Source organism: Gopherus flavomarginatus, chromosome 25 (assembly GCF_025201925.1).
Source record: "Gopherus flavomarginatus isolate rGopFla2 chromosome 25, rGopFla2.mat.asm, whole genome shotgun sequence".
NCBI classification, from domain to species: domain Eukaryota; kingdom Metazoa; phylum Chordata; order Testudines; family Testudinidae; genus Gopherus; species Gopherus flavomarginatus.
The window spans coordinates 14,742,614-14,766,632 of NC_066641.1; the positions used below are offsets into that span (position 1 = coordinate 14,742,614).

General features: G+C 65.3%; 1 protein-coding gene across 3 annotated transcripts; it reads right to left on the reverse strand.

Moving 5' to 3' along the window:
- Positions 1–883: 883 nt before the first annotated feature.
- PLEKHH3 (pleckstrin homology, MyTH4 and FERM domain containing H3) lies at positions 884–23,647 on the reverse strand. Of its 3 annotated transcripts, XM_050934584.1 has the most exons (14): positions 23,331–23,388; positions 17,956–18,126; positions 16,928–16,983; positions 10,573–10,661; positions 9,726–9,920; positions 9,176–9,333; positions 8,750–8,873; positions 7,367–7,664; positions 5,414–5,621; positions 4,887–5,023; positions 4,207–4,327; positions 3,400–3,849; positions 2,765–2,956; positions 884–2,348 (listed from the first exon to the last, which is right to left on the reverse strand). In XM_050934584.1, the coding sequence occupies exons 4-14, from the start codon at positions 10,637–10,639 to the stop codon at positions 2,151–2,153; spliced, it is 2,148 nt and encodes a 715-aa protein (XP_050790541.1). In that variant the 5' UTR covers positions 10,640–10,661; positions 16,928–16,983; positions 17,956–18,126; positions 23,331–23,388; the 3' UTR covers positions 884–2,150. The 3 variants fall into 3 exon arrangements, with proteins under 3 accessions (XP_050790541.1, XP_050790540.1, XP_050790539.1); XM_050934583.1 differs by lacking the exon at positions 17,956–18,126 and having other exon boundaries at positions 4,896–5,023; positions 23,331–23,647; XM_050934582.1 differs by lacking the exon at positions 17,956–18,126 and having other exon boundaries at positions 23,331–23,647.
- Positions 23,648–24,019: the final 372 nt, after the last annotated feature.

Below are 24,019 nucleotides of genomic sequence, written 5' to 3' on the forward strand. Positions count from 1 at the left end.
ACAGGCGGAAACTGGGGGCTGCCTCCTCCCCCAGCTCCCTGGGCAGGAACCCAGCTGGAACCAAGGCTGGGAGAGGTGGCTGCAGCGTTGATTACATGCCAGAGGTCAGAGCAAAGCAAGGCTAGGAACCAGTCCCTAGCAGCCCTGGCACACTGCCTCCACGCCAGGGGTCTCTGGCTGGGGGAAGGGACCTGGCCATGGGCCCTGCCAGCCCGGGCCCTTGGGGGCATGCAGCCTGCGGGGAGTTGCATCTCCTCCTCCCAAGGAGCAGCCCTTAGGAGGACCCCCAAGACAAGGCACCAGTTTCCTCAGAAAGTCTCAGGGTGAGTGGGCAGCTGAACTCCAGTGCAGGCTGAGCCAGGGCCCCAGCCCCCAGTACTGAGCATGGTGGCAGAGAGGGCAATACCCCTCCTTCCCCTGCACATCAACCCTGCCCCCCAGTGCACTCCCTGCTGGTGCAGGACTCCTAGACCCATGGGGGGCAAACAGCCCGGCTGGGCTACCCACGCATGGCCCCCAGGGGAGATGCTGATCCTGCCACTGTCATGCTGGGAGCCTGCCCCTTGTCCTGTCTGGCCACGAGGCACACCCAGGGCACTACATGGGATGTTGAAAGCTTTAGGCTCGAGGTCGCCAGCTGCCTGGGAAGCCCAGGGCAATTCCCTCTCAGTGAGCGTGGCACAGGCTCTCTGCACACTCAGGCAGGAGCTACTGTGCTGCTTACGCTCTGGTCCCGTTTTTATCACAAGCAGAGACGGGAAGTCACTAAAGCAGGCCCCGATTCTGGACACAAGCAGCAGTTCAGCAGGGATGCCAGGCTGCCGTCCCTCCCTTGCCCTGAGGGAGCCCTGCTCCCAGCGGCGTGTCAGAACAGAGCAGGCACTGCACTTTCCTTGGGTGTTTAATACAAAAACAAGAACACAGAGAGAGGCCTGAGCCCCCACTCTCATGAAGGGCCCCCGCCACAACATGGGCCTGGCCCTCAGCATGCCCGCAGGGAGCATGGCCAGCACAGCACAGAAACAGGCCCATACAGGAACAAGCCGCCACTCAGAGGCCGCCTGCAGCTTTCTGGGGCAGAGAGGAGGAAGGTGCTTGGTGCACAGGACAGACAGACGGACGGGGGTGGAAGGCAGGATGCTGCCGCTGCCAGCGCTCGCAAGCCCTGGGGAAAGTTGCTGCAAGTTACCAATAGGCCCAGGGCAGGACTCTGCTCCGCGGGGGGCCCAGTGCCATGGCACAGAGCAGCGTGAAGGCACCTGGGACCCACCTGCCCAAGGGGATCTCGGCCCCAGGCGGGCAGACGTGAGAGCAGCCCCTTAACCCTTCAAGTGCTGGGAGAAGTCACCACAGTGACTGTCTCTGGGATCAGGTGGTGCCAGCCCAAGGTGCCCAGAGATGACACACCTGGCCAGCACCAGCACAGACAGCAGCCCCAGCATCTCCCACCCTGGTCCTAGAAAACAGACTGCCAACCCCACCCCTACAGCAACTGGCCAACCTCTGGGCCCCCAAGCAGCTGCACAGCCTGGCCCACCTGTGCTGGTGCCTAGGTCATCACCAGACCCCAGGGGCTGCATGGGAGATCCCGCCGGGCACCCCAACGTTTCCCAGCAGCCGAGCAGGACTTGCAAGGGTGAATCCCCAGCCTGGGCATGACACACCAGTACACCAGCACCCCAAGGCAGAGCCAGGAATAAGGTGCCAAGCAGCGTCTGGCACGTTCGTGCCAGGCCAGGCACCCACAGCACCCAGATGGGGGTGCCAGGGAGGATGCAGGGAGCTGGCATTTCTACAAATAAATTAAGGAAATAAACTAGCAACCCAACAGCTGAGTGAGGGGAGCAAGTCTCTGCCCGCTCCCCGCCCTCCACCCCCTGCTCAGAGCCAGGAGCTATAGATGCCACATTGGGAACAGAGTGTCCAACTCCTCAGGACCACGTAGTTCCAGGGCTCTGACTCTAGGGCCCAAAGCAGACCCCAGCCGCCGACACCTCAGCTCCCCAGCCGGCGGGCAGGATTCTCAGTGCTAGCAGGGCGCGAGCCGCTTCGGGGCAGCCCCGGCCCCCTGTACACGCCAAGGCCACTGCTGGTGCAGGAGGGGCCCGCCAAAGGGCACATCACCTGGGCTGGCATATGGGGCCAGCAAGCTAGATGGGGAAGGAGCCTGCGCTGGGCTGGCCCCGCCAGGGCGCGTTTGCTGGACACAGTCTCTGCTGCAGGGGAGGGAGGCCCGAGTCCAGTGAGTCCCCAGGGTGGCAGCTGTCGGCCAGCTCCTCCCGCAGGGGTGTCTGCCTGGTGCCCAGGCTGGTGAGGTACGTGTGCAGGAGCTGGACGATCTCATCCACCTGGATGGGAGCAAAGGCCAGTCAGGGGCACTCGAAGTGCCCTGGAGCCTAGGCCCAGCCCCCGGCCTCGACCCTGGCCCCCAGCCCAGTACCCCGGCCTCGGCCCTGGCTCCTCGGCCCTTGCTCCCCAGTGCCCCGGCCCCCAGCCCGGCTCCCCGGCCCTGGCTCTCTGGCCCCAGCCCTCGCGCTCGGCCCCTGGCCCTGGCCCTCTGGCCCCAGCCCTCGCGCTCGGCCCCTGGCCCTGGCTCCCCAGCCCTCGTGCCTCGGCCCCTGGCCCTGGCCCTCGCTCCCCAGCCCTCCGGTTTCACTGCACAGCCCAAGCCACCAGCATGGGCTCCTGTGGGGGGTTCCCAGCCTGTGCTGCAGGGAGACCGCGTTCTGTCTGCATGGAGAGGGGAGGGAGTTCGGGGCCTTACCCGGGGGCACTCGAAGAGGAGGTCCCTGTCCCCCACAGAGAGGTGGAAGGTGCTGCTGTCAGACACCCTGAAGGACGAGATGCGGCTGTAGCAGAAGCTGTCGAAGGGCTCAGCCTCCCCGGGCTTGTACAGAGACACGGCTTTGGCCCCAACGCCCAGCCACAAGCGCTGGGGGCAGCTGCCCTCCAGGCTCTGCAGACAGATGGAGAGTCAGGGGCAGCCCCACGGCCCCTCCCTTCCCCCCAGCCACATTCCCAGTCCTGCATCCCCCATTACCCCCCAGCTCCATCCCCTGCCCCCCCGACCCCAGTCAGGCTGCTTATTGCCCCTGGAGAAGTTCAGGGTAATGATGGGGGGATGCTGCAGCTGCCCCCAGCCCAAGTGGGGCTCAGTGTCCTGTGGGGTGGCTGCCAGGGCCCGCTTGAGGGGTGGACCCCCAGGAAATGCTCATCTCCTGACTGTGACCCACCCCCAATGCAAAACCCCAGGAGAGCAAATTTAAAATGGCTGCCCTTTCACACGGAGCAACTCCTGTTTCTGTAGGTCCTACAGAAAGCATGTGCTGTGCTCTGGTGCTGGCTCTGCAGAGAGTACAGGGCCTGCTCCAGGGACCCCAGCCCAGGGAAGGGGCTCACCGTGTGGAAGTCGACGTCAAAGAGGGTGGAGCCAAATCCCGGCCACTCCCGCACCAGCGCCAGGTAGGCGGCCATGGCCTCGGCCCGGTCCATGCCCTGCAGCAGCTTCCACCTGTCCACAATGGCAGCCATCACGCTGGCGCCCTCCTCGCGCAGGCGGCCCCGCAGCTTCTGGTCCTGCTCCGCCTGCTGCTTGGCCAGCGAGTGGCCCCAGGGCAGGGTGCCGGCCAGCAGCCCCGCGCGGAGGCGGGCGCCGGGGCACCTGGGCAGGCCCTGGCAGGAGGCCCGGAGGCGGGAGTGCAGCGCGTGGACGGGAAAGAGCTCCTCCGGGCGGGGCACGGGGGCGTGCGTGGAGAAGTCGCTGTTGAGAGTCTGCAGGCGCAGGGCAGCCAGGGACTGCAGCGTGTCCTCCGACGTGGGCACGTAGCCCCGGATCACCATCTCGTGGGCCTGTGGGGGGTGGGGGTCAGCCAGGGAGCGGTCCGGAGGGAGGAGGGGGGAGCCAGGGAGCAGACCCAGCAAGGAACAAGGGCTTGGGGGGGGATTCAGCCGTGGAGCACCCTGGGGGTGACTCGCCTGCCCTCCATACCCCACATGCATTAACCCATCCCACCCCCTGGGGTGGGCTGCGGCAGCTGTTGCGTCGGGAAGCACCGGGGGTCCTGGGCCAGGATGCGGGGGGTGATGCAGTGGCAGGAGCTCAGAGCTGCAGCACTGCCCCACTCGCCTGGCACCCTGGGGCAGGGTACTGGGAGCCCTGTCAAGAGCAGCTGCCCTGCTCAGCCCAGGCCGGGGCCCGGCTCCTACCTGCTCGAAGAGGAGGGCGAACTCCACGCTGTCCCGGGGCACGTTCTCCGTGTCCAGGAAGCCGTAGTGCTTGAAGCAGAGTCTCCAGGTCGAGTCCTGCGTCCTCTCCTCCCCTGCCAGGCTGGGCGAGGCCAAAGGGACAGACAGTGCCCATTAGCACCAGGCCATGCAGCCCCCAAGCCTCCTCCGGGGGCAAATGAGCCACCCGAGCCCAGGCAGAACTGTGCTATCGTCATGGGACCCAGGCAACTGACATCCCCCCCACACACACACTGGCTCCTCCCGCCCCAATGGGCACGCCTGCCTTCCCCTCCCCCTGGCTCCCCCCAGCTCAGGGCTCCCGTCTCCCAGCCCCCCTCCCTCTCCCCCTGGCTCCCCCCAGCTCAGGGCTCCCGTCTCCCAGCCCCCCTCCCTCTCCCCCTCAGCCCCACTCTGCCCCCCTCCCCCTGGCTCCCCCCAGCTCAGGGCTCCCGTCTCCCAGCCCCCCTCCCTCTCCCCCTCAGCCCCACTCTGCCCCCCTCCCCCTGGCTCCCCCCAGCTCAGGGCTCCCGTCTCCCAGCCCCCCTCCCTCTCTTCCCCTGGATCCCCCCAAGCCGCCCTCCCCCTGGCTTCCCCAAGCCCCCTCCACCCCTTTTCCCCTCCCAGGCCCCACTAGGACAGCTGCATGAGGGGACATTTACTTTTCAAACCTGGTGAGGACGTCGGCCACCAGCATGGCCCTGCCCACGGGCCGCTCGTGGTTCCGACTCTGCTCGTAGAGTGCAAAGACGTTGGGGCTCTGAGACAAGCCCAGCCGAGCCACCAGCTCCCGGGCCACCTGGGGCGAGACAAAGGCAACCAAGGGGTGACTGCACGCCCCGGGCCACGGCGCTCAGGGCTGCAAAGGGACACAGACAGGTCACGGCGAGAAATCCCAGACGCTCCCCCAGCGTCTCCCACCCGCCTTCCACTCGCCCCGGGGCACCAGAGCCAAGGTCTGCACAGGAGCCCCCAGCCTGCTTTCTGCAGCCCTGAGCCCAACTGCTCCCCACACAGGGCCTGGTGTTCAGAAGTCACCCGCTCCCTCCACTCTGCAGAAACCTGCCCCCTCACAGCTCAAACCTGGTGCCCCAGCCTGGGCACTGTGGTTCCAGCTGGCCCCACATCGGGAGCCTCCCCTCCATGCTGGTCCCCCCACATCCAGACACCTGCCCCACTCCCTGCTCACCTCCTCGGCTGTGGTGTGGGAGCTGATGGCCACAGTGCAGGCGGAGGTGCCAGGGCAGTGCACGGTGCAGAGCATGTCCTGCCGCTGGATCAGCACCACGATCTCATCCAGCGAGGGGACGCACTCCCGCACCTGGGTCTTGTCCAGGGCCGCCGCGATGAAGCGTCCATACTCTGCCATCTCCGAGCCGGGGAACTCACTCTCCGTCCTGTGGGAGAGGACACGGGAGCATTAGGGAATAAGCAGCACCAAGCATACTGCCCAGAACCCAGCCTCTGGGGCCCTGCCGCCATCGCGCCCGATCCCCAGAGCCCTGCCACGGGATGTAACACGGGCGGCCTGGAGCCAGGACCTTGCCCCTCGCTCTGCACCAAGGGCACCTGGCACCCAGCCCTCACGGCCACTCCATCCCCAGCAGTTCCCCGGGGGCTGCAGGACCAGAGTGCCCGGATCCCACCCGCATTACAGTGCCCCTCACCCACCGGCCTGGCTGGAAGCTCACAGGCTATTTCAGCAGCCAGATTTGCTCTCTGCTGATGGGAGTCAGGTTTCCCGCACCAGAGCTGGGAAGGCAGACATGGCACCTAGCACCGTTAGCCCACGACACAAGATCACTGAGCCCGAGGGCTCAGAAGATCCTACAGGGGCTCAGACACAGATGTAGGGAGGAGGGCAGCCAGAGCCCCGTGGAGAGGGCATGTAGCCCCCTGCTCCAGGCCTTGTTCCAAATTTAGGGCTAGTTTAGAGCGTTTTAAAAAAAATTGCTACTGGTTTTCATATCCTTCTGCCTGTAAATCAAGGTGAATTATTTACCAGGAGGTCACCCCTCCAGTACACGGCCCGGAGACACGTGCACTGCCTCACCCCCACCCCCCAAGGCCCAGTGCACCCTGCCACCCCTCCCCCAGGGCCCAGCACGCCCCACTCCCCTGGGCCCAGCATGCACACCCCCACCAGCAGCATTCTCCCCTGGGCCCAGCATGCCCCACTCCCCTGGGCCCAGCATGCACACCCCCACCAGCAGCGTTCTCCCCTGGGGTGCATGCCCCACTCCCCTGGGCCCAGCATGCCCCACTCCCCTGGGCCCAGCATGCACACCCCCACCAGCAGCGTTCTCCCCTGGGGTGCACGCCCCACTCCCCTGGGCCCAGCATGCACACCCCCACCAGCAGCATTCTCCCCTGGGGTGCACGCCCCACTCCCCTGGGCCCAGCATGCACACCCCCACCAGCAGCATTCTCCCCTGGGGTGCACGCCCCACTCCCCTGGGCCCAGCATGCACACCCCCACCAGCAGTGTTCTCCCCTGGGGTGCATGCCCCACTCCCCTGGGCCCAGCACGTCCCACTCCCCTGGGCCCAGCATGCACACCCCCACCAGCAGCGTTCTCCCCTGGGGTGCATGCCCCACTCCCCTGGGCCCAGCACGCCCCACTCCCTTGGGCCCAGCATGCACACCCCCACCAGCAGCGTTCTCCCCTGGGGTGCACGCCCCACTCCCCTGGGCCCAGCACGCCCCACTCCCTTGGGCCCAGCATGCACACCCCCACCAGCAGCGTTCTCCCCTGGGGTGCATGCCCCACTCCCTTGGGCCCAGCATGCACACCCCCACCAGCAGCGTTCTCCCCTGGGGTGCATGCCCCACTCCCCTGGGCCCAGCATGCCCCACTCCCTTGGGCCCAGCATGCACACCCCCACCAGCAGCGTTCTCCCCTGGGGTGCATGCCCCACTCCCTTGGGCCCAGCATGCACACCCCCACCAGCAGCGTTCTCCCCTGGGGTGCACGCCCCACTCCCCTGGGCCCAGCATGTCCCACTCCCCTGGGCCCAGCATGCACACCCCCACCAGCAGCGTTCTCCCCTGGGGTGCATGCCCCACTCCCCTGGGCCCAGCATGCACACCCCCACCAGCAGCGTTCTCCCCTGGGGTGCACGCCCCACACCCCTGCACTTGCCTGCCCAGGTGGAAGTGCAGATAGCGCAGGACAGGCGGGGAGGGCAGGAAGGTGCAGCTCATACAGGTGAGCAGCTGCCAGTAACGCAGGTTGCCCAGCCCCCCGGGCACCGGCGGCGCCGTGGTCTGCTTGACCAGCTGGCAGTAGATCTCGTCAACCAGCGGCTGCAGATCCAGGCACGTCTGCAGGATGCCCTGGATCAGAGGCACCGGGTCTCGCTCTGACTCCAGCTGCTGCAGAGAGTTGAAGAGCTTCACAGCCTCGTCACGCAGGGTCATGTAGCCGCGGGGGCTGGGGGCTGGAGGCGACAGCTCGGTTAACAGGGCAGGAACCAGGCAGGTCAGGTTTGGGTCCCGCTTGGCCAAGTGCTTCCAGGGGCCAGTCCCTGGATCTCGCCGAGCCTTGGCTCGGCCCTGACAGCTCGGACCTGGGGGGCACCTGGCACAATGGGGATCCCTCCCATCACCAGACACCCGCCCAGACCCTACCAGGCACAAGTGTCATCATGGCAACCCAGAGGGGAACACCCTGCACGCTCCGGGCACAGACGCTGGGCCTGCTCCCCTAGCAGCTCAGAGCGGGGAGGAAAGAGCTGGGCTTGTGGGTGGGTCAGAGCCCAGCTCGGCTCCTGGCAGCAACCCCAGCCTCTTCCTACCCTGCAGGAACATGGTGCCCAGCCCCAGGGACAGAGGGAGCCCAGGGCAGCATTGGCTGGGACTCTGCCCCCCTGCCGGGCGCAGGGCCCAGGCAGCACCCTCCGTGAGAGCTGCCACGTGAGAATCGTGAGACAGACACGCAAGGGCCTGGGCAGCAGCCCAGCCAAGAGCCTGGAGACACATGGCAGCCATGTCTGCTGGGCCCGCAAGGGGGAGACTCCTCCGCGGCACCCCCCACTCCCTGAGCCCCCCCATTCATGAGGTAGCACTGCCCTGTCCACGGAGCCTCATGCTCATGGGGCAGGGACCCGCCCCCCCGTCCACGGAGCCCCGTGCTCATGGGGCAGGGACCCGCCCCCCCGTCCACGGAGCCCCGTGCTCATGGGGCAGGGACCCGACCTGCCCCCCCGCCCACGGAGCCCCGTGCTCATGGGGCAGGGACCCGACCCGCCCCCCCGCCCACGGAGCCCCGTGCTCATGGGGCAGGGACCCGACCCGCCCCCCATCCACGGAGCCCCGTGCTCATGGGGCAGGGACCCGACCCGCCCCCCATCCACGGAGCCCCGTGCTCATGGGGCAGGGACCCACCCCGCCCCCCCATCCACGGAGCCCCGTGCTCATGGGGCAGGGACACTCCATCCCGGTCCATGGAGCCCCAGGCAGCAGATCCAGCCCTCAGCCCCCTCCCAGGGAGCCGCAGAGCTCAGCCCTGCCCCCACCCGCTCACCGCTTTGGTCAGAGCAGCCGTACGGGAAGGGCAGCAGCGGCGCGTAGAGCGGGCTGCTGGTGTAGCGCAGGATGGGGTTGCAACGATAGATCTGCTCCAGGATCTCCGGGCTCCCGCGGTTCTCCTGGGGAGACAAAGGAGCGGCCGGGGATGCAGGGCAGGTGGCTGGGCACAGACGGCTGCAGCAAAGGCAGGTGCTGGGGCTCTGGGTTCCAGTACCAGGGGACTCTGCTCTGCAGCCAGGCACCATGTGCTGCAGGCCATGGTTTGGGGGGGTCACGGGAGCCAGTGATCGCCCAGCAGCAGCTTCCTCACCCAAGGGCTGGGAGTCGGTCAGGGCTGTGGCAAGGCCTCCGGGCAAGGAGAGAGGAGGGAGGGTCCCTGGGGAGCCATGGGCTGGCCAAACGCGTCCCCTCCCGGCCTTACCTCGATGTCGTGCATGAGCAGCTGCGTGGGTGTCTGCACGGGGGCCTTGCTGTGGATCACCTTCTGCACAGCGCACACCCAGTGCACGGCCTCATTCAGGTGCTCTGTGTACAGGCGGTAGCAGTGCTTCCGGCCAAACACTGTCACGCTCCAGTAGCCTGCGAAGGGCAGAGCGCTCACACAGGCCGCGGGGCCCCAGGCCACCAGCCCCAAGCCCCCTCCCGCGCACCAGGCAGCTCCTGCTTCCCCCCAGCCAGAAGCCAGCTCCAGAAAGCAGGATGCACCCTTCAGGCCTGGCCCTCTGCACCAGCGGCTCGGCCCAGGGGTGGAGGCTAGCATCCAGAGCAGCCCCCGCCAGGGAGCCACATGCAACCCGGGAGGAAGCACTGGACGCCGAGCCAGACGCGGCCTTTCCCAGCAGCTCTGCACGGGGACACTGATGAGGTCTGTGTTCCAGACTGACGCCCTCCCGAGCCCCTCTTAAGGATGAGCCCTCCCCCCAACCCCTCCCTGGCGTCTGCGCCACTAGCCCGGAGGCAGGGACCCATACCGGTCTCCTTGTAGGTCTGCTTGTCGGGCCACAGCACAGAGCAGAGGCTAGTGAGCACCAGGGTCCCCAGGCGCCGGGCTCCCACCTCGCTGCTGCTGTAGTAATCCAGGGAGTCCTGGGTCAGCACAAACCAGTATTTCCGGGGCCGGATCCACGGGCCCTTCACGCCCCCCCGCACCTCCCTCTGCAGCCAGCCTGCGGAGACAGAGAATGGAGTGAGCTCCCCCAGGGCCCAGCACTGCCCCAGCTCCCCGCCGGCCTGTCCCCCCCACCAGGGAAGTTCTGGCCATTTGCAGCCCCTCGGGCCCCTGCCACATAGGGGGCTCTCTGGGGAGAGGGTGCAGGGGAAGGGACTGAGCTGACCTGGGGGGCAGTGGGCAGCCAGGACCCACCCTCCATGTACCCACTGCACAGTCCAGCCCCTGAGGTAGCTGGGGGGCAGGGGCAGGGTGCAGGCAGAGCCGGCCTGGCTGTGGCTTCTCCACGTTACAGCTCCGGGGGGTGGGGGGGGGTTTCCAGCTGGGGAGCCGCTGCTCATGTCTGGCCAGCACCTTATGCAACCACAGGAAGCTGGCTAGTCCTGGGCCATGACATGGCCGTGCTGGGGCCTTCAGGGCCTCCATGCCCCTGGCCAGCGCCTGCAGCCTCAGTCCAGAGCAATGGGAGCCGTGAGGAGGGGGAGTGTCTGAACAGCAGGTTGAAGACCCCACGCATCTTGGAGCCCCAAGTTCAAATCCCAGTGGGGCTGGCTCAGGGTCTGGGCCAGGGTGGAGCCCTCCCCGCCCGCAGGGACCCGCTGCAGGAAGCAGGGAACTGCCCCTTGAGTTCCCCCCAGCCCCTCACCCACCTTTCACGATGGCATCTGGCTCCTCCTCCACTGGCCCCGGTCCCTTCTCCGTGATGAGGCTGCGCATCTCCTCCGAGACAGGCAGAGACCTGGGACCAAGACAGGGGCTGAGCGAGGGCCAGCCAGTCCCCTAGGCTCCCGCACACCCGGCCTGGCACAGCCAGGGCTCAGCTCCCTTGCCTGGGGGTACCAGGCTGGCACAGGCCACGTGGCAGCAGCACCACTCAGCCCCTGGGGCTCACGGCTAGGCTGGCGCTGCAGGCAGGGGGTGCAGAGAAAGCAGCTCAGGGGGCAGCACCGGCCCCAGAGGGGGCAGCAGCCCGCCTTGGCCTGAGAGGAGACAGGTGGCACCCCCACTGCAGCGCAATGGGCACGTTGGGAGACCCGCCAACACCCCAGCTCCCAAGGGCTCACCAAGGAGTCTGGGACGGGCCCTGGCACGGGAGGGGGATTCATACCTCACGTCATCCCAGCCCTCCCAACAAACCCCTGCAAAGCTAGCCCCACCCTGGGGGGGTGTCTAGCCCCAAGCAGCTGGCCTCTGCCGAGACTAGAAGAGGGGCCCTTAGCCCCTGATAACCCCCCCTTCCCCCAGTGACTGTGCATGGCTCACACGCAGCAATGCGGGGGCGTGGGGTGACCCAGTCCAATCCAGAGGGGAAAGACCCCCCCGCCCCCGCTCCCGCCTGGTGGGAAAGCAGCCGAGCCGTCGGATGCAGATAACCCCGGCTAAAAATAACCCGTTCACACTCATGGCCTGCCAAGGAATTTGGACAATGAACCACCAGAAAAATGCTGGTGGCAGCAGCTGAGTGGGCAGCATCGCCGGCACTGCAGGGCCCTGACCTTGCCATCCAAACCAGACCCCACCGCAGGGCCCTGACACAGCGCTCCACTCCCCCACCCCACCGCACCCCACCGCAGGGCCCTGACCCTGCCACCCAAACCAGACCCCACCCCCACCGCAGGGCCCTGACACAGCCCTCCACCCCCCCATGCCACCCCACTGCAGGGCCCTGACCCTGCCACCCAAACCAGACCCCACCCCCACCGCAGGGCCCTGACACAGCACTCCACTCCCCCACCCCACCCCACCCCAGGGCCCTGATCCTCCCGCCCAAACCAGACCCCACCTCCGGGCCCTGACACAGCCCTCCACCCCCCCATGCCACCCCACTGCAGGGCCCTGACCCTGCCGCCCAAACCAGACCCCACCCCCACCGCAGGGCCCTGAAACAGCGCTCCACTCCCCCACCCCACCCCACTGCAGGGCCCTGATCCTCCCGCCCAGACCAGACCCCACCCCCACCGCAGGGCCCTGACACAGCCCTCCACCTGCCCATGCCACCCCACTGCGGGGCCCTGACCCTGCCACCCAAACCAGACCCCACCCCCACCGCAGGGCCCTGACACAGCCCTCCACACACATCCAGTGATGAACTGGCAATGTTCTTAATGTTTGCTGTGAATACTGTCTTGGTGCCTCAGTGTCCCCTATGCAGTTCTTAAGTATCTGGGTGGTGGAATAAGGGTGTGTGATTGCTGCAGAGCAAAGGGCCAGTGCACCTAAATGCCTGGCACTCTGTCTCCTAGCAACTGATGGCCTGGGCCCCTCCTCTGCAAAGGTGCCAGCTGAAGGTGTTGGAGACCAAGAGATCAGGTGACCTCATGGCCCGGGAAAGGGGCTGAGCAGAGAGGACAGGCTGGAGGGGGTTGTTAGTCTGGGGCTGGCTGCGGACGAGGAGTGAAGTGCAAATGTGTGGGGGTCTGGCTCACTGCCCCCCAGAATGGACCCGGCCGAGGGGTCCAGTTCACTGTATCTACAAGCTCTGGTTTAGATCCTGTTCCTGCCATCGAAGAAACCTCTGTTTTACTGGCTGGCTGAGAGTCTCTGTGAGTCCCAGGAAGAGGGGTGCAGGACCAGACTCCTCCACACTCCGTAACAACTGGTGGCAGCGGCGGGATGTACTGCACCCCGTGAATGGCGCTGCTTGCAGTAAATGACTGGAGAGCAGTAAAACAAAGGAGGGATAATGAGGACCAGGCATGCTGAAGGCTCAGAGTGGGACGGTTTCAGGGGGCGGTTAACCTCTGGGAGTGTGCGACCAGCGAGGACTGTTGGAGTAACGGGGTCCCCCTGAGGACTGCAGGGAGCAGTCTCAGGGGCGGAGGAGCTTGCCGCTTGACCCTGGGAGAGAGAAGGATTTTTGCAGTAGCAGGGTTCCCCTGGGGATTGCAGGAGCAGTGCCAGGGGTGGAGGAGTCTGCAGCTCGACCCTGGCAAAGAGGTGGGGATCATGAGAAGGGCTGGCACACCAGGGGTTCTTCCTGGAAACCATGGGGGAGCCAAGAGCACACAGGCCTGTGAGTCCAGAGCCACTTGGGAATGGTGAAGTGATGGCCTATCACCATCCCCTTAAGAAGGACATTGTGATCCTGTGCACAAAGAGAGGGTTACGCATGGGGAAGTTTACCAAGGCACAGTTAATTCTGCAGTTGGAGGAGGAGGACCGCTCTGAGGAGCAGATTCCTGACCCAGATGGGGCTACAAGAGGATCTGGGAGCCGCAGGAGCAGCAGTCAGGCATCCCTGAGAGTCTGGTCCCCAACCAGACAAGGGTCTTCACGATCGGGTTCCCCATCAGGGGATCGGAGACGGATGGGATGGGAGCAGAGCCCAAGACAGCGAGAGGACAGAGAGCAAGAGCCTGAGAAAAAGCTGCAGGAGAAGCAGCAGCAGCACGGACTGGCGATGGTGGAGCGGAGAGACATAGGGGGCTGCCCAGGGGTCAGTGGGGAAACACGCCTGCGGGGGCGAGACCCTGGGACAGAGAGAACTGTGGTGGTGCAGCCGCAGATGCTGAGGGGCTGTGGGACCTGGGTGAAGGTCCCTGGGGTGAAGCCCCTTGCCCTGCCTATCGCCCAGATCCCTGTGCAGACCCAGGAGGGGTCGGGCTGGCTGGTCGTTGGGGTTCTCCAGGATATCAGCTGGGAGACCCTGTTGGGGGGTGACTGTGTCTCTTTGGGACAGGATCCAGGCCCTGCTCCTGTAACGGCCGAGGGTTTGAATTCAAATCCAGGGAACCAATTGGCTAGGATGGAAATGGTCAGTGAAAATGCAAATGACCTGGCTGGCAGTGGGGAGGGGCTGCTGGGCTCAGGATACCTGGCTACCTGTAACCAGCCCCCTGGGGCTGAGTGGGAGGAAGAGATGCTCCCCAGCCCCCTGCACACCGGAGAGGGGGCTCACACAGGCTCTGATGCTGTGACCAGAGCAGAGAGCTCACTGCCTGCCCCCACTGGGACAGCAAGGGCAGCGCTGAGCACGGGGGGAGCTGAGACCCCAGCTGAGTGGGGACATACCCAGGAAAGGCAGGTCGGCTGCCAGCCAGGTTTGCCTGGTCCAGACGTGCTGCTGGGAAGTGATTACACAGCAGGGAGGGAGCTACCAGGGACAAGGCTCAGGGGGGCTGTGACCCCAGGCCCAGCCAGCGAGAGGGAGCAGGTCCCATTCCCTGCCCCAACAGCTGAATCCCAGACCGAGCTGCAGAGGGATCCCTCCTTGGAGAAGCTGAGGGAACTTGCTGGCCACAGGGCTGCAAATCCCCTTGGGGAAGGCTGCAGGGACAGAGTCCTGCAGGAGAAGGGATTCCTGTCCCGGGAATGGGCTCGCCAATGGAAAGTAGAACTGCGGGGGGAATCAGGAGGCAGCTGGTGGTGCCCCAGGAATCCACAGGGTTCTTCCCATTTGAGCTGCTGGATGGGAGGAGAATGAGGGGACCCCTGGACCTGAAAGGGGGAGGATTGGGAGGAGAAGGGGGAAGACCCCCTGGGGGATCTCTTCCCTGAGGTGGGAGCCAATCTCCCCATCAGGTGTTGCCCGTTCAGAGGCACTGGGAAAGCAGCCCAGATCCTGGAGAGAGAGGTCAGGAACATGCTGGCTTTAGATGGGATCCAGCCGTTTTACAGCCCATGGGCCTCACCCGTGGAGCTGGGCTAATCCCCAAGGGAGACAGGATGATCTGGTTTTGTGGGGGCTATTAGAAGCTTAAAGCCATCACAGTGTCCGATGCCGACCCCATGCCTAGGCCTGGGGAGTTTCTAGAGAAGCAAAGGGCGATGGAGAACTTGGCCCGGGCAGACACTGATAACATGTGCATCTTTAGCCAGACCTGGGAGGAACAGGTGTCCCAGGTGAAGAGGGGGCTGGGCTGCCTCAAGGAGGTGGGTCTGACGGTAAAAGCTGGAAAGCGTAAGGTGGGGATGGCAGAGGTGTTGTATCTGGACCACAAGGTGGGGAGCAGCTTCCCAAGCCCAGAGCTGGCCAAGGCCAAGATGGGGGCTCTTAACCAAGAGAGCCCGAATCGCAGCCCTGAGTGCTGGGAGAAGACCCCGTCCCAGTTTGAACCCCAGGGGTATTGGGGTAGCAAAAGGGTTCAAGCCGCATAAACCTTCCCACATGCGGCCTGCAAGTGCCATCAAGCACACCCGACCTAAGGGAGGGCGTGAGACTGGACTGTCCTGGTGTAACTCACACCGAGGAATGGGAGAGATGCTGGGGCATCCATGGGAACCTTGGTGGGTTTGAACTTCCCCAGGTCACTGGCTGGAGTGACCTCGCTAGGAATGTTCTTAATGTTTCTCTGAATACTGTGTTGGTGCCTCAGTGTCCCCATGGCAGTTCTTAAGTATCTGGCAGAGCAAAGGGCCAGTGCACCTAAATGCCTGGCACTCTGTCTCCTAGCAACTGATGGCCTGGGCCCCTCCTCTGCAAAGGTGCCAGCTGAAGGTGTTGGAGACAAAGGGATCAGGTGACCTCCTGGCCCAGGAAAGGGGCTGAGCAGAGAGGAGGGGCTGGGGGGGGGTCAGTCTGGAGCTCGCTGGGGATGAGGAGTGAAGTGCAGATGTGGGGGTCTGGCTCACTGCCCCCCAGAATGGACCCGGCCGAGGGGTCCGGTTCTCTGTTCCTACAAGCTCTGTTTTAGACCCTGTTCCTGTCATCGAATAAACCTCTGTGTTACTGGCTGGCTGAGAGTCACGTCTGACTGCAAAGTGGGGGTGCAGGACCCTGTGGCTTCCCCAGGACCCCGCTGGGGTGGACTCGCTGTGGGAAGCGCATGGAGGGGCAGAGGATGCTGAATGCTCCAAGGAGAGACCCAGGAGGTAAAGCCGTGTGAGCTTCTTGCCCTGAACAAGTCTGCTCCAAGGGAGAGGAGGCTCCCCAAAGTCCTGCCTGGCTTTGTGGGGAGCAGTTCCAGAGCATCGCCCAGTGACTCCGTGATACACCCGCACTGTGGGGCCCTGACCCTGCTGCCCAAACCAGACCCCCCCCTCCCACTGCAGGGCCCTGACACAGCCCTCCAGCCCCCCACGCCACCCCCACAGTGCCCTGAGCCTGCCACCCAAATCAGACCCCACTCCCACCACAGGGCCCTGACATAGCCCTCCACCACCACCCCCCACTGTGGGGTCCTGACCCTGCTGCTCAAACCAGACCCCCCCCTCCCACCGCAGGGCCCTGACATAGCCCTCCACCCGCCCCTCACCCCCACCCCACTGTGGGGCCCTGACCCTGCCACCCAAACCAGACCCCCCCTCCCACCGCAGGGCCCTATCTCTCCCCCCCTCAGCCTGCCATCTGGATAAGGAGCTGCTCCCCTCCTCCATCCCACACACAGCCAAGGCCCAGATGAGCTGTGAGTCACTTCCGGAGGGCCCGGCAGCGGGATCCGCTGCAGACAGCCTGGGCTGCCCGCAGAGCCAAGTGCCGATGGGCTAGTGCCTGGGCACTGCCCCGCGATAGCCTCCCCTTCCGGCAAAGCTAGTGCCCGCCGGGTGCCCTGTGACCCCCGCTCCAGCTCAGCAAGGACAGAGCCTGGGGGAGCTCAGACCACCTGGGAGTGGACACAGGCCAGGAGATCTGCCCGGGATGGAGGCACATGGGATCAGGGCTCGGTACCACAGCAAGCCAGCTCCACCTTGGGGAGAGGGGCCCAGAGGGGATGGCAGACATGGGCTAAGATTATCATCACTAGAGGGCAGGGCCAGGGCCAAGGAGCAGGGCCTTAGCCCCCCTCTGCTCCACCAGCCCCCCAGCCTGGCTGCGAGGCTCCTGGGAAGGGGGCACCATGGCAGGGGCCAGCCACATGGCAGCTGGTTATCGGCAGGGCCGGGCCGCGGGAGTAGGGACCAGTGCTCAAGCAGCACGCGAGCCAAGGGGCCAACCCAGTGCCCGTTCCTGGCTGCGTTTAATCTGGGCCCCGAGCCAAGCTTCCTGACACTGCCGGGCCATTCCAGGGGAGCAGGAGCCAAGCTGGGTGCCTGAGAGATGGGGGCTGCCGGGCCCAGGTCACTCACCGTTCGGAGCCGCTGCTGGTGCGGACAGGCTGGGTCAGGCTCAGCTGCAATGGCCCCTGGGGAGCAAAGGCAGAGGCGCCGTTAGAGTTCCAGATCCCCAGCCAGGTGTGTGACACCCCCACCACCACCTACCCCCCCCACTCTCCCCACACCAGGCCTCACACAAGCATCTGCCAGAGGTCTCAGCCCTAGGTCCTGCCCCTCCCAGGAGGGTGGCTGGGAGCAGGCAACACTCAGCCCGCACGTCCCCACCCCAAGCCACTTCCACATGAAAGAAGGAGATGAGTGACCCACAAAGCCAGTCCATCAGCCCGCACCCCGGCTAGGCCTGCAGGCTGCGGCCAGGTGAGCTGGCCCAGTATCCTCAGCCAACCCAGCCAGGCTCTGTCCCATGCAGCACTGCACAAGACGCTGACCTGACGGCACAAAGCCCCATTGTCACTGGGGCCATCAACTTCTCGCTTGCAGCAAGGGGGCTCCGCGCAGCAAGAGCCACCGGCAGAGTCCCCAGCCCAGCAGCCAGACAGGTGCTGGATCCTCCTCATCTGCAGGGCTTGGCTTTACTGATGCCCCATCCTTCCCTGCTCTGGACCTGGGACATCCCAGACTGCTGGGCTGAGATGTGCGGGTGGGAAAACAACACTGCCGGCAGCACCAAGGGGCATCAGCAGAGCTCAGCTGGAGGGCACTCCCCAGACCAGAAAGTCCTACTGTTCCAAAGTGGAGGGGGAGAGGGGCAGGGAAAGCAGGGGCTGCAAGTCAGGACTGAGGGGCACCAGGTGAGCTGGAGGAATGTAGGGGGAAGGCCAGGGTTCAGATACCAATGGCCTGTGGGCCAGGACTGGGGGGCACTGGCAGAGCTGGGGGGGAAACCCAGGGCTGGGCTGTGAATGAGGGGCACCAGTCCAGTCAGAGCTGAGGGAGGGGGAAGCCCAGGGCTGGGACACCAGGGGGCTGCAGGTCTGGAGGGAGAGGTACTGGCAGATGTAGATAGAGTAAGAACAAACCCCCATGAGGAAGCCCCCTACCCTGTCTGCAAGGGAGGAGTTGATGGGTGTGACGAAGTGGGACTGTTCTTAATGTTTCCTCTGAATACTATGTGGGTGCCTCAGTTTCCCCTGTGAATTTCTTAAGTCTCCAGTGTGCATAAATGGCCGACACTCTGTCTCCTGGCAACAAATGGCTGGGGCCCTTCCCCCCTGTAAGGGAATAGCTAAAGGTGAACAAAGAGATCAGGTGACCTCCTGGCCCAGGAAAGAGACAAAGGCCAGAGGAGGAGGGGCTGGAGGGGATTTCAGTCTGGAGCCGGCTGGGGCCGAGGAGTGAAGTGCAGACGTGGGGGTCTGGTTCACTGCCCCCCAGAATGGACCCGGCCGAGGGGTCCGGTTCGCTGTACCTACAAGCTCTGTTTTAAACCCCGTTCCTGTCAGCTAATAAACCTCTGTTTTTCTGGCTGGCTGGCTGTCACGTCTGACTGCAAAGTGGGGGTGCAGGACCCTGTGGCTTCCCCAGAACCCCGCTGGGGTGGGCTCGCTGTGGGAAGCGCACGGAGGGGCAGAGGATGCTGAATGCTCCAAGGAGAGACCCAGGAGGTGAAGACGTGTGAGCTTCCTGCCCTGCAGACAGTCTGCTCCGAGGGAGAGGAGGCTCCCCAGAGTCCTGCCTGGCTTTGTGGGGAGCAGTTCCAGAGCATCGTCCGGGACTCCGTGACAATGGGCCATTCACAGTTTGGGGGGCGGGGCGCAAACTAGCGACTGGATGCAAAGGACGCTGCAGCTAAAAATAGAAGGGGGGGGGGCTCCAGCAGGTACTGAGCGGTGGCCCTGGGGGACCAGCGCTCGGCTGACCTGTGGCATTAGCAGCACCTGTTACCAATATAAGCGGAGCCCCTGCACTGACAGCCTGGCTCGGTTCAGTCCCAGCCACCCAGCAGCACTGGAGGGATCTGTCTGGGGGCCCCTTGCACCCAGCCACGGAGCAGGGGAGGATTTTCCCCGCTCCCTGAACAGCTTCCCGGAAGATCCTCGGCCAAGCCGCGGGGCCTTGGCTGCCTCCCAGCTGCGGGGGAGCCGCGGGCTCTTTTCCAGCGATATAAATAACAGGCAGGAGCCAGGCCTCAGCGTGCAGGGCTGGGGCAGCTGCTCCAACCATGGGGGGGAGGTCCCAACACAGCTGGGGCTGGTCCATGGGCTGCTTGGCGAGGCTGCTGCCCAGACCCAGTCACAGCATCCAGCCCAGCTCCCCAAGGGCAGGCAGGAGTCACTCCTCTGGCTCTGGGCAAACACTCATCAGCCCCAGAGAAATGGCCCCTACAAACCCATAGCCCCCCCCCCACCACCTTACAGATACAGTTCCCTCTAAAACCACCCCCCAGCCACATCTGGGCAGCTGCTGCTGGCCTCTGCCCCCGGGGCGACGAGGAGTATCATGGCCCATACCGATGGCAAGTCCTGGGGAGCTGAACGGTAGCAGGTACCCAGGTGTGTATAACAGAGGGGCACCAGTTTCCTTTGCACCCTCGCCAGCTGCACAGCAGGGAGCCTTGGACCCCAGCTCCCCAGCCCTGTGTGCCAGGCAACAGCCCCACATGTATCAGCCTGTGCACAGACGTGCTCACGGGGGCCCCGGCAGGGCAGCGCGGGCAGCCACGCCCCAGGCAGCACATGACCCATCGTGGTTTGATAAAGTCTTCACCACAGACCGCACGGGGGGGCAGAGCCTGGTGTGCTACTCAGCCCAGACCGCGGAGGTGCACAGGCCTTGGGGAAGAGGAAGCACTAAGTCTCCTTATCAAACAGCAGGGAGTCCCCAGTGTTATCAGCCTCCTCCACACAGGGCAGCCCCAGGGCAAAGCAGCAGCTTCCCCAGGCTCAGCGGAAGCAGCCGCAGGCGCTGCCAGACCCTGCACTGCAATACGACCTGTCTCCACGCACCCCTGGGACGGCCCCGCCACGCCCGCACTGGCACTAAGCCTTACCCTGCCATGCTCTGATGGCAACGAGGAACAACAGCCTCATGGCCTGTCAACCCCCCGGAGCCGGCAGCTCCACGAATGGCCCGGGGGCAGCCCAAGGGCCAGGAGCACCGTAAAGCCACTGGGACCCTGCAAAGCCGTTTGGTTGCTGCTGGCATTTCACAGGCCTGGCCGGTCTCTCTGCTGCACTGCGGGCAGCCTCCCCACAACCATGGGCCTCTGCCCTGGGATTTGGCACCCCAGCCCTGCTGCTCCCTGCCCCAGAGTGGGGTGGGCAGCTCTCCAGTGAGCTCCCCTCTCCTACAGGCTCTGCCTCGTCTGTCGGAGCCAAGGCCTCAGCAAATCCACTCTGGGCCCCGGCGTCTGACGGATCCTGAGCCTCCATGGCAGCACCCTGGCGAGGGCCCTGCTGGCAGCCCCGCCGTCACCGTGGGAGAGAGCTGCTGGCACGCAGGGACTCTCGGCCCAGCCAGGACCCCGCTGGGAGAGACACGCCAGCCCAGGGCTCACACCCCAGGACAGGCTGGGGAATGGGAGAACCCTGGCTCAGTACCTGGGACTCCCAGCACTCTCCAGCTGCTGGGCCCAGCAGGTCTGGGCCAAGAGGGACAGAGCTACCCGTTCCCCCACCCCACTCACACGCCCAGCGCCATCCCCCGCACCGCACTCAAATGCCCAGCACCACAACTGCCCCCCCTGGGGCCCACTCACATGCCCCCTGCCCCTCCCCACCCCGGGCCCACTCATACGCACAGCGCCGCCCCCTGGTCATTCTGGTTAGCCAGGAATTTGCAGGGGCACTTGGCTCTATCCACCAGCACCTCACAGCAGCAGCCCTGGGGCAGCAGGGGCACCCCTCCTTCCCCTCCACCCCCCTTCCTCCGTCGGGCAGATAGAACTGTGCACTGAGAGGAGGCCGCATGGGGTGATCAGATGGGCAATGTGGGGCTGCTCACTCCCCAGCGTCGCTGGGTCCAGGATTAGCTCCTAGTTCATGCGTTCAGCCCCCAGGGGCCCAGCACTGGGGCCCCCGAGCCAGCTCTCACATGCTCCGAATTACAGCACCAAGTGGCATTAAAGGGGCAGGATCACCTGGGTCCTTCCAGGAGGGAAGAAGCAGCTCCTACTCCCCCTGCACGCAGAACAGACCCCAGTCTCCCTAGCCAGTGAGCAGCAGTCAGGGGCGGGGGCTTGGCCCAGCGCAGGCTTGGAACACAGAACTCAGGGTACAAAGACCAGCCCTCTCTATCCTCCAGAGCTGGCCCCAATTCCCTCCATCGCCCCCTCCCCTGGCTGGGGGCAGCTGTCTGGTGTGGACTGGGGTGCTGGCAGCTAGAAGGGGGAGACACTGTTTGCTCTGGGGTTACATGAAGGATTCTGGCCCCTTTTGACAGCCCAGAATCCTCTATTTAAGGCCCAGGATGAGCCAGGTCTCTGGGGAACCCCAGACGAGAGGTGGCAGCACAGGGCTCCCCTCCCCACCCCATCACCAGCACCACACACATCTCCGCTGAGATCACCTTGCTGGGCTGGGCCAGGTCCTGGGGACGGACGGACACGCGCACACACACACACACACCGCACCAACCACAAGAGCCACAGCCAGGATCCCGTGCCCCTTCTGCACACCCCATCACGGGAGGGCACCGTGATCTTAGGTGGGCATAACAGCCGCCCTGCATACAGCCTCTCTATCTCGGCGGTTTGTGAGAATTCCCCCAGGGGGTCGGCTAACCCATGGCCAAGGGCATATCAATGGACAGCAGACACGGACTTCCAGAAAGCCTGGGCCAAGGTCCCTCCCAAAGGAAACAGGCCTGGGACTTCTCCCCTTTTGGGCTCTTGGAAGGGAAACTGCCAGTGAGCAACAGCAGTACCATCCAGAGACCCCAGACAGACCCCGGCCTTGTCGTGCCAGGCTCTGCACAGACCCCCCTGAGATAGGGGGGCAGGATTCAGCCATGCTACCAGCACCCCCAGATCAGAGCTAAGCTCTGCACAGACACAGTGAGACACAGGCCCTGCCCCCGAAGACCTGTCTGCGGGAACAAGGCAGGCACAGGAACAGGAACCAAGGCCCAGAGAGAGACAGGCCACAGTTTTCAGGAGAGTTCAGCAGCAGGCTGTAAACCCGGCCCCATCTGCTGGGGCTGAGCCTATGGAAATCTGCCCCGGGGCTCTCTGGAAATCTGGCCAGGAGCTACTTATCCAGGGTGGCACTAGGAGCCTGGGGCTGAGCCAGGAAATCGAGCCAGGGCCCCCAGGGCCCAGCCAGCCCCTCTAACCACTGAGAGAAGTTCAGCAACATTTGCTGAAAGCCTGCAGCCAGCTCAGGGGTGCACGCCTCAGCACCTCGGCTCTGTGGAGCCGGGTGGGAATGGCACTGCCTGCCAGGGAAGGTGTGAAGAGGGCTCTCTAGTGCAGGCTACTGGGAAAGGACAGGAAACCAATTGAAAGAAACATGGTGTAACCCATCTGGGGGCAAATCAAACCCCCAGCAGTGAGCTCAGTGCCAGACTGACCTGCCTGCAGGAACTGCAGCATACAGAGCTGCATGCCCAACCCAGGGGCGCTGGGACAGCCCCAGACTTTCCCTGCAGCCACAGCTGGTGCCAGAAGCCAGGGTGAAGGGTCTGTACGTTCAGCTCCACCTGCCAGAAGGGCCCATGACCCTTCCTAGGCCACCTCTGATGGGACAGGCATAACAGAGCCTTGGGGAGACCTCTGAGCTCCAACTCACCCCCAGCAGGGTCCCCTGACAGGGTGGCACGAGCCACGCTATTGGAGTGGCAGGCGCTCAAGGAAGCTAGGACCCAACGGACGCCCAACTCTCCTGATATACAGTTTGATGCCACCTCCCTTTCATAGGGGTGCTGGGAGTGGGATGGCCCAGGATCTGTGCTACCCCTTCCCCAAAGAGCTAGGAGCTGTCAGGCTAACAGCACCGCAGGGCTGAGGGCGCCAGGCTCCATGGACGGGGCAGGCCGGGGGTGCCTGGATTCCATGAGCCGGGGCTGGGGGTCGCCGCACACGGCAGGGATCCGGGGCTGCATCTCCCTGCAGAGCACAGGGACCCCAGACACCGCGCGCTCAGCCCCCTCTGGGGCCAAGCCCTGCTGTGCAGGGGGCGTCGGGCACCCGAGCCCTGCGCTGCGGCTGGCCGGGCCCATCTCTGGGGCAGAGCCGTCCCGGGACTTCCCCCCGCGCCCCCATCCCGGGCCAGGACACGTTCCAAAGGAGGGAGCCAGCAGCGCGCACCGACGGCGGGGGCAGCGGGAAGGGGCCTGGCCCCGGGACCTTCCCACGTCCCGGCCCCAGCGTGCGGGACTGTAGGGCCGGAGAACCGGGCCGGGGCTGCGCCCCCTGCCCCCGGAAAGCGCCCGAAGGAGCCGCGTCCAGCCCCGGGGCCGCAGAGCGCTGGGCACCCACCTGGGCTCCTTTGCTCCGCAGCTCGAAGGACGATTCCTCCTCGGCCTCCCCGTCCGGCTCCTTGTCCGGCTCGCCATAGTCCCGCCGGAGCAGGGTGAAGCCCTGCCGGCAGCACACCAGCCACCAGAGCCCGCCCGGGAACGGCATCCCCCCGCCCGGGCACCAGCCGCTCCGGGCAGGGCGGGCGCAGCCGCTGCGCGCCCGTCGGGCCGGGGAGCCCTGCGCGCTGCGAAGCCCTGATCCGCCCGGGCGCCCTCGGCCTCTCGCGGGCCGCTCCCCCAGCTCCGGCTGGGGGCACCCGGCCCGGTTCCCTCCGCCCCCGGGCGGGGAGGGGGCAGGCGCGTCACGGGACCCGGCCAATCGCTCGGCAGGTGCCCGAGGAGCCCCGCCTGCCGCCGCGGCCTCTTGCATCATGTGCCCCGCCGGAGCGGGGACTTGCCGCGCCCTGCGCCTGCTGGGGATGGTGACCCCCTCCCCGCCCCCCAGCGCGCTCCCCGCCGGAAAATCTGGGCACTTGTGTCTGTGATTCACACCCCCACCCCGGGCCAAGCAAAAAGCCTCTGAGTTTTCGGGGTCTCCAGGCAGGGGGCGAGCTTGGTCCTGGGTAGGGCCCTTGGCTCCCAGCGCTGGGACCCCCCCGGGCAGCTCACCCTGCCATAGCAACCCCCTAAGCCAGCACTAGCCCTTCT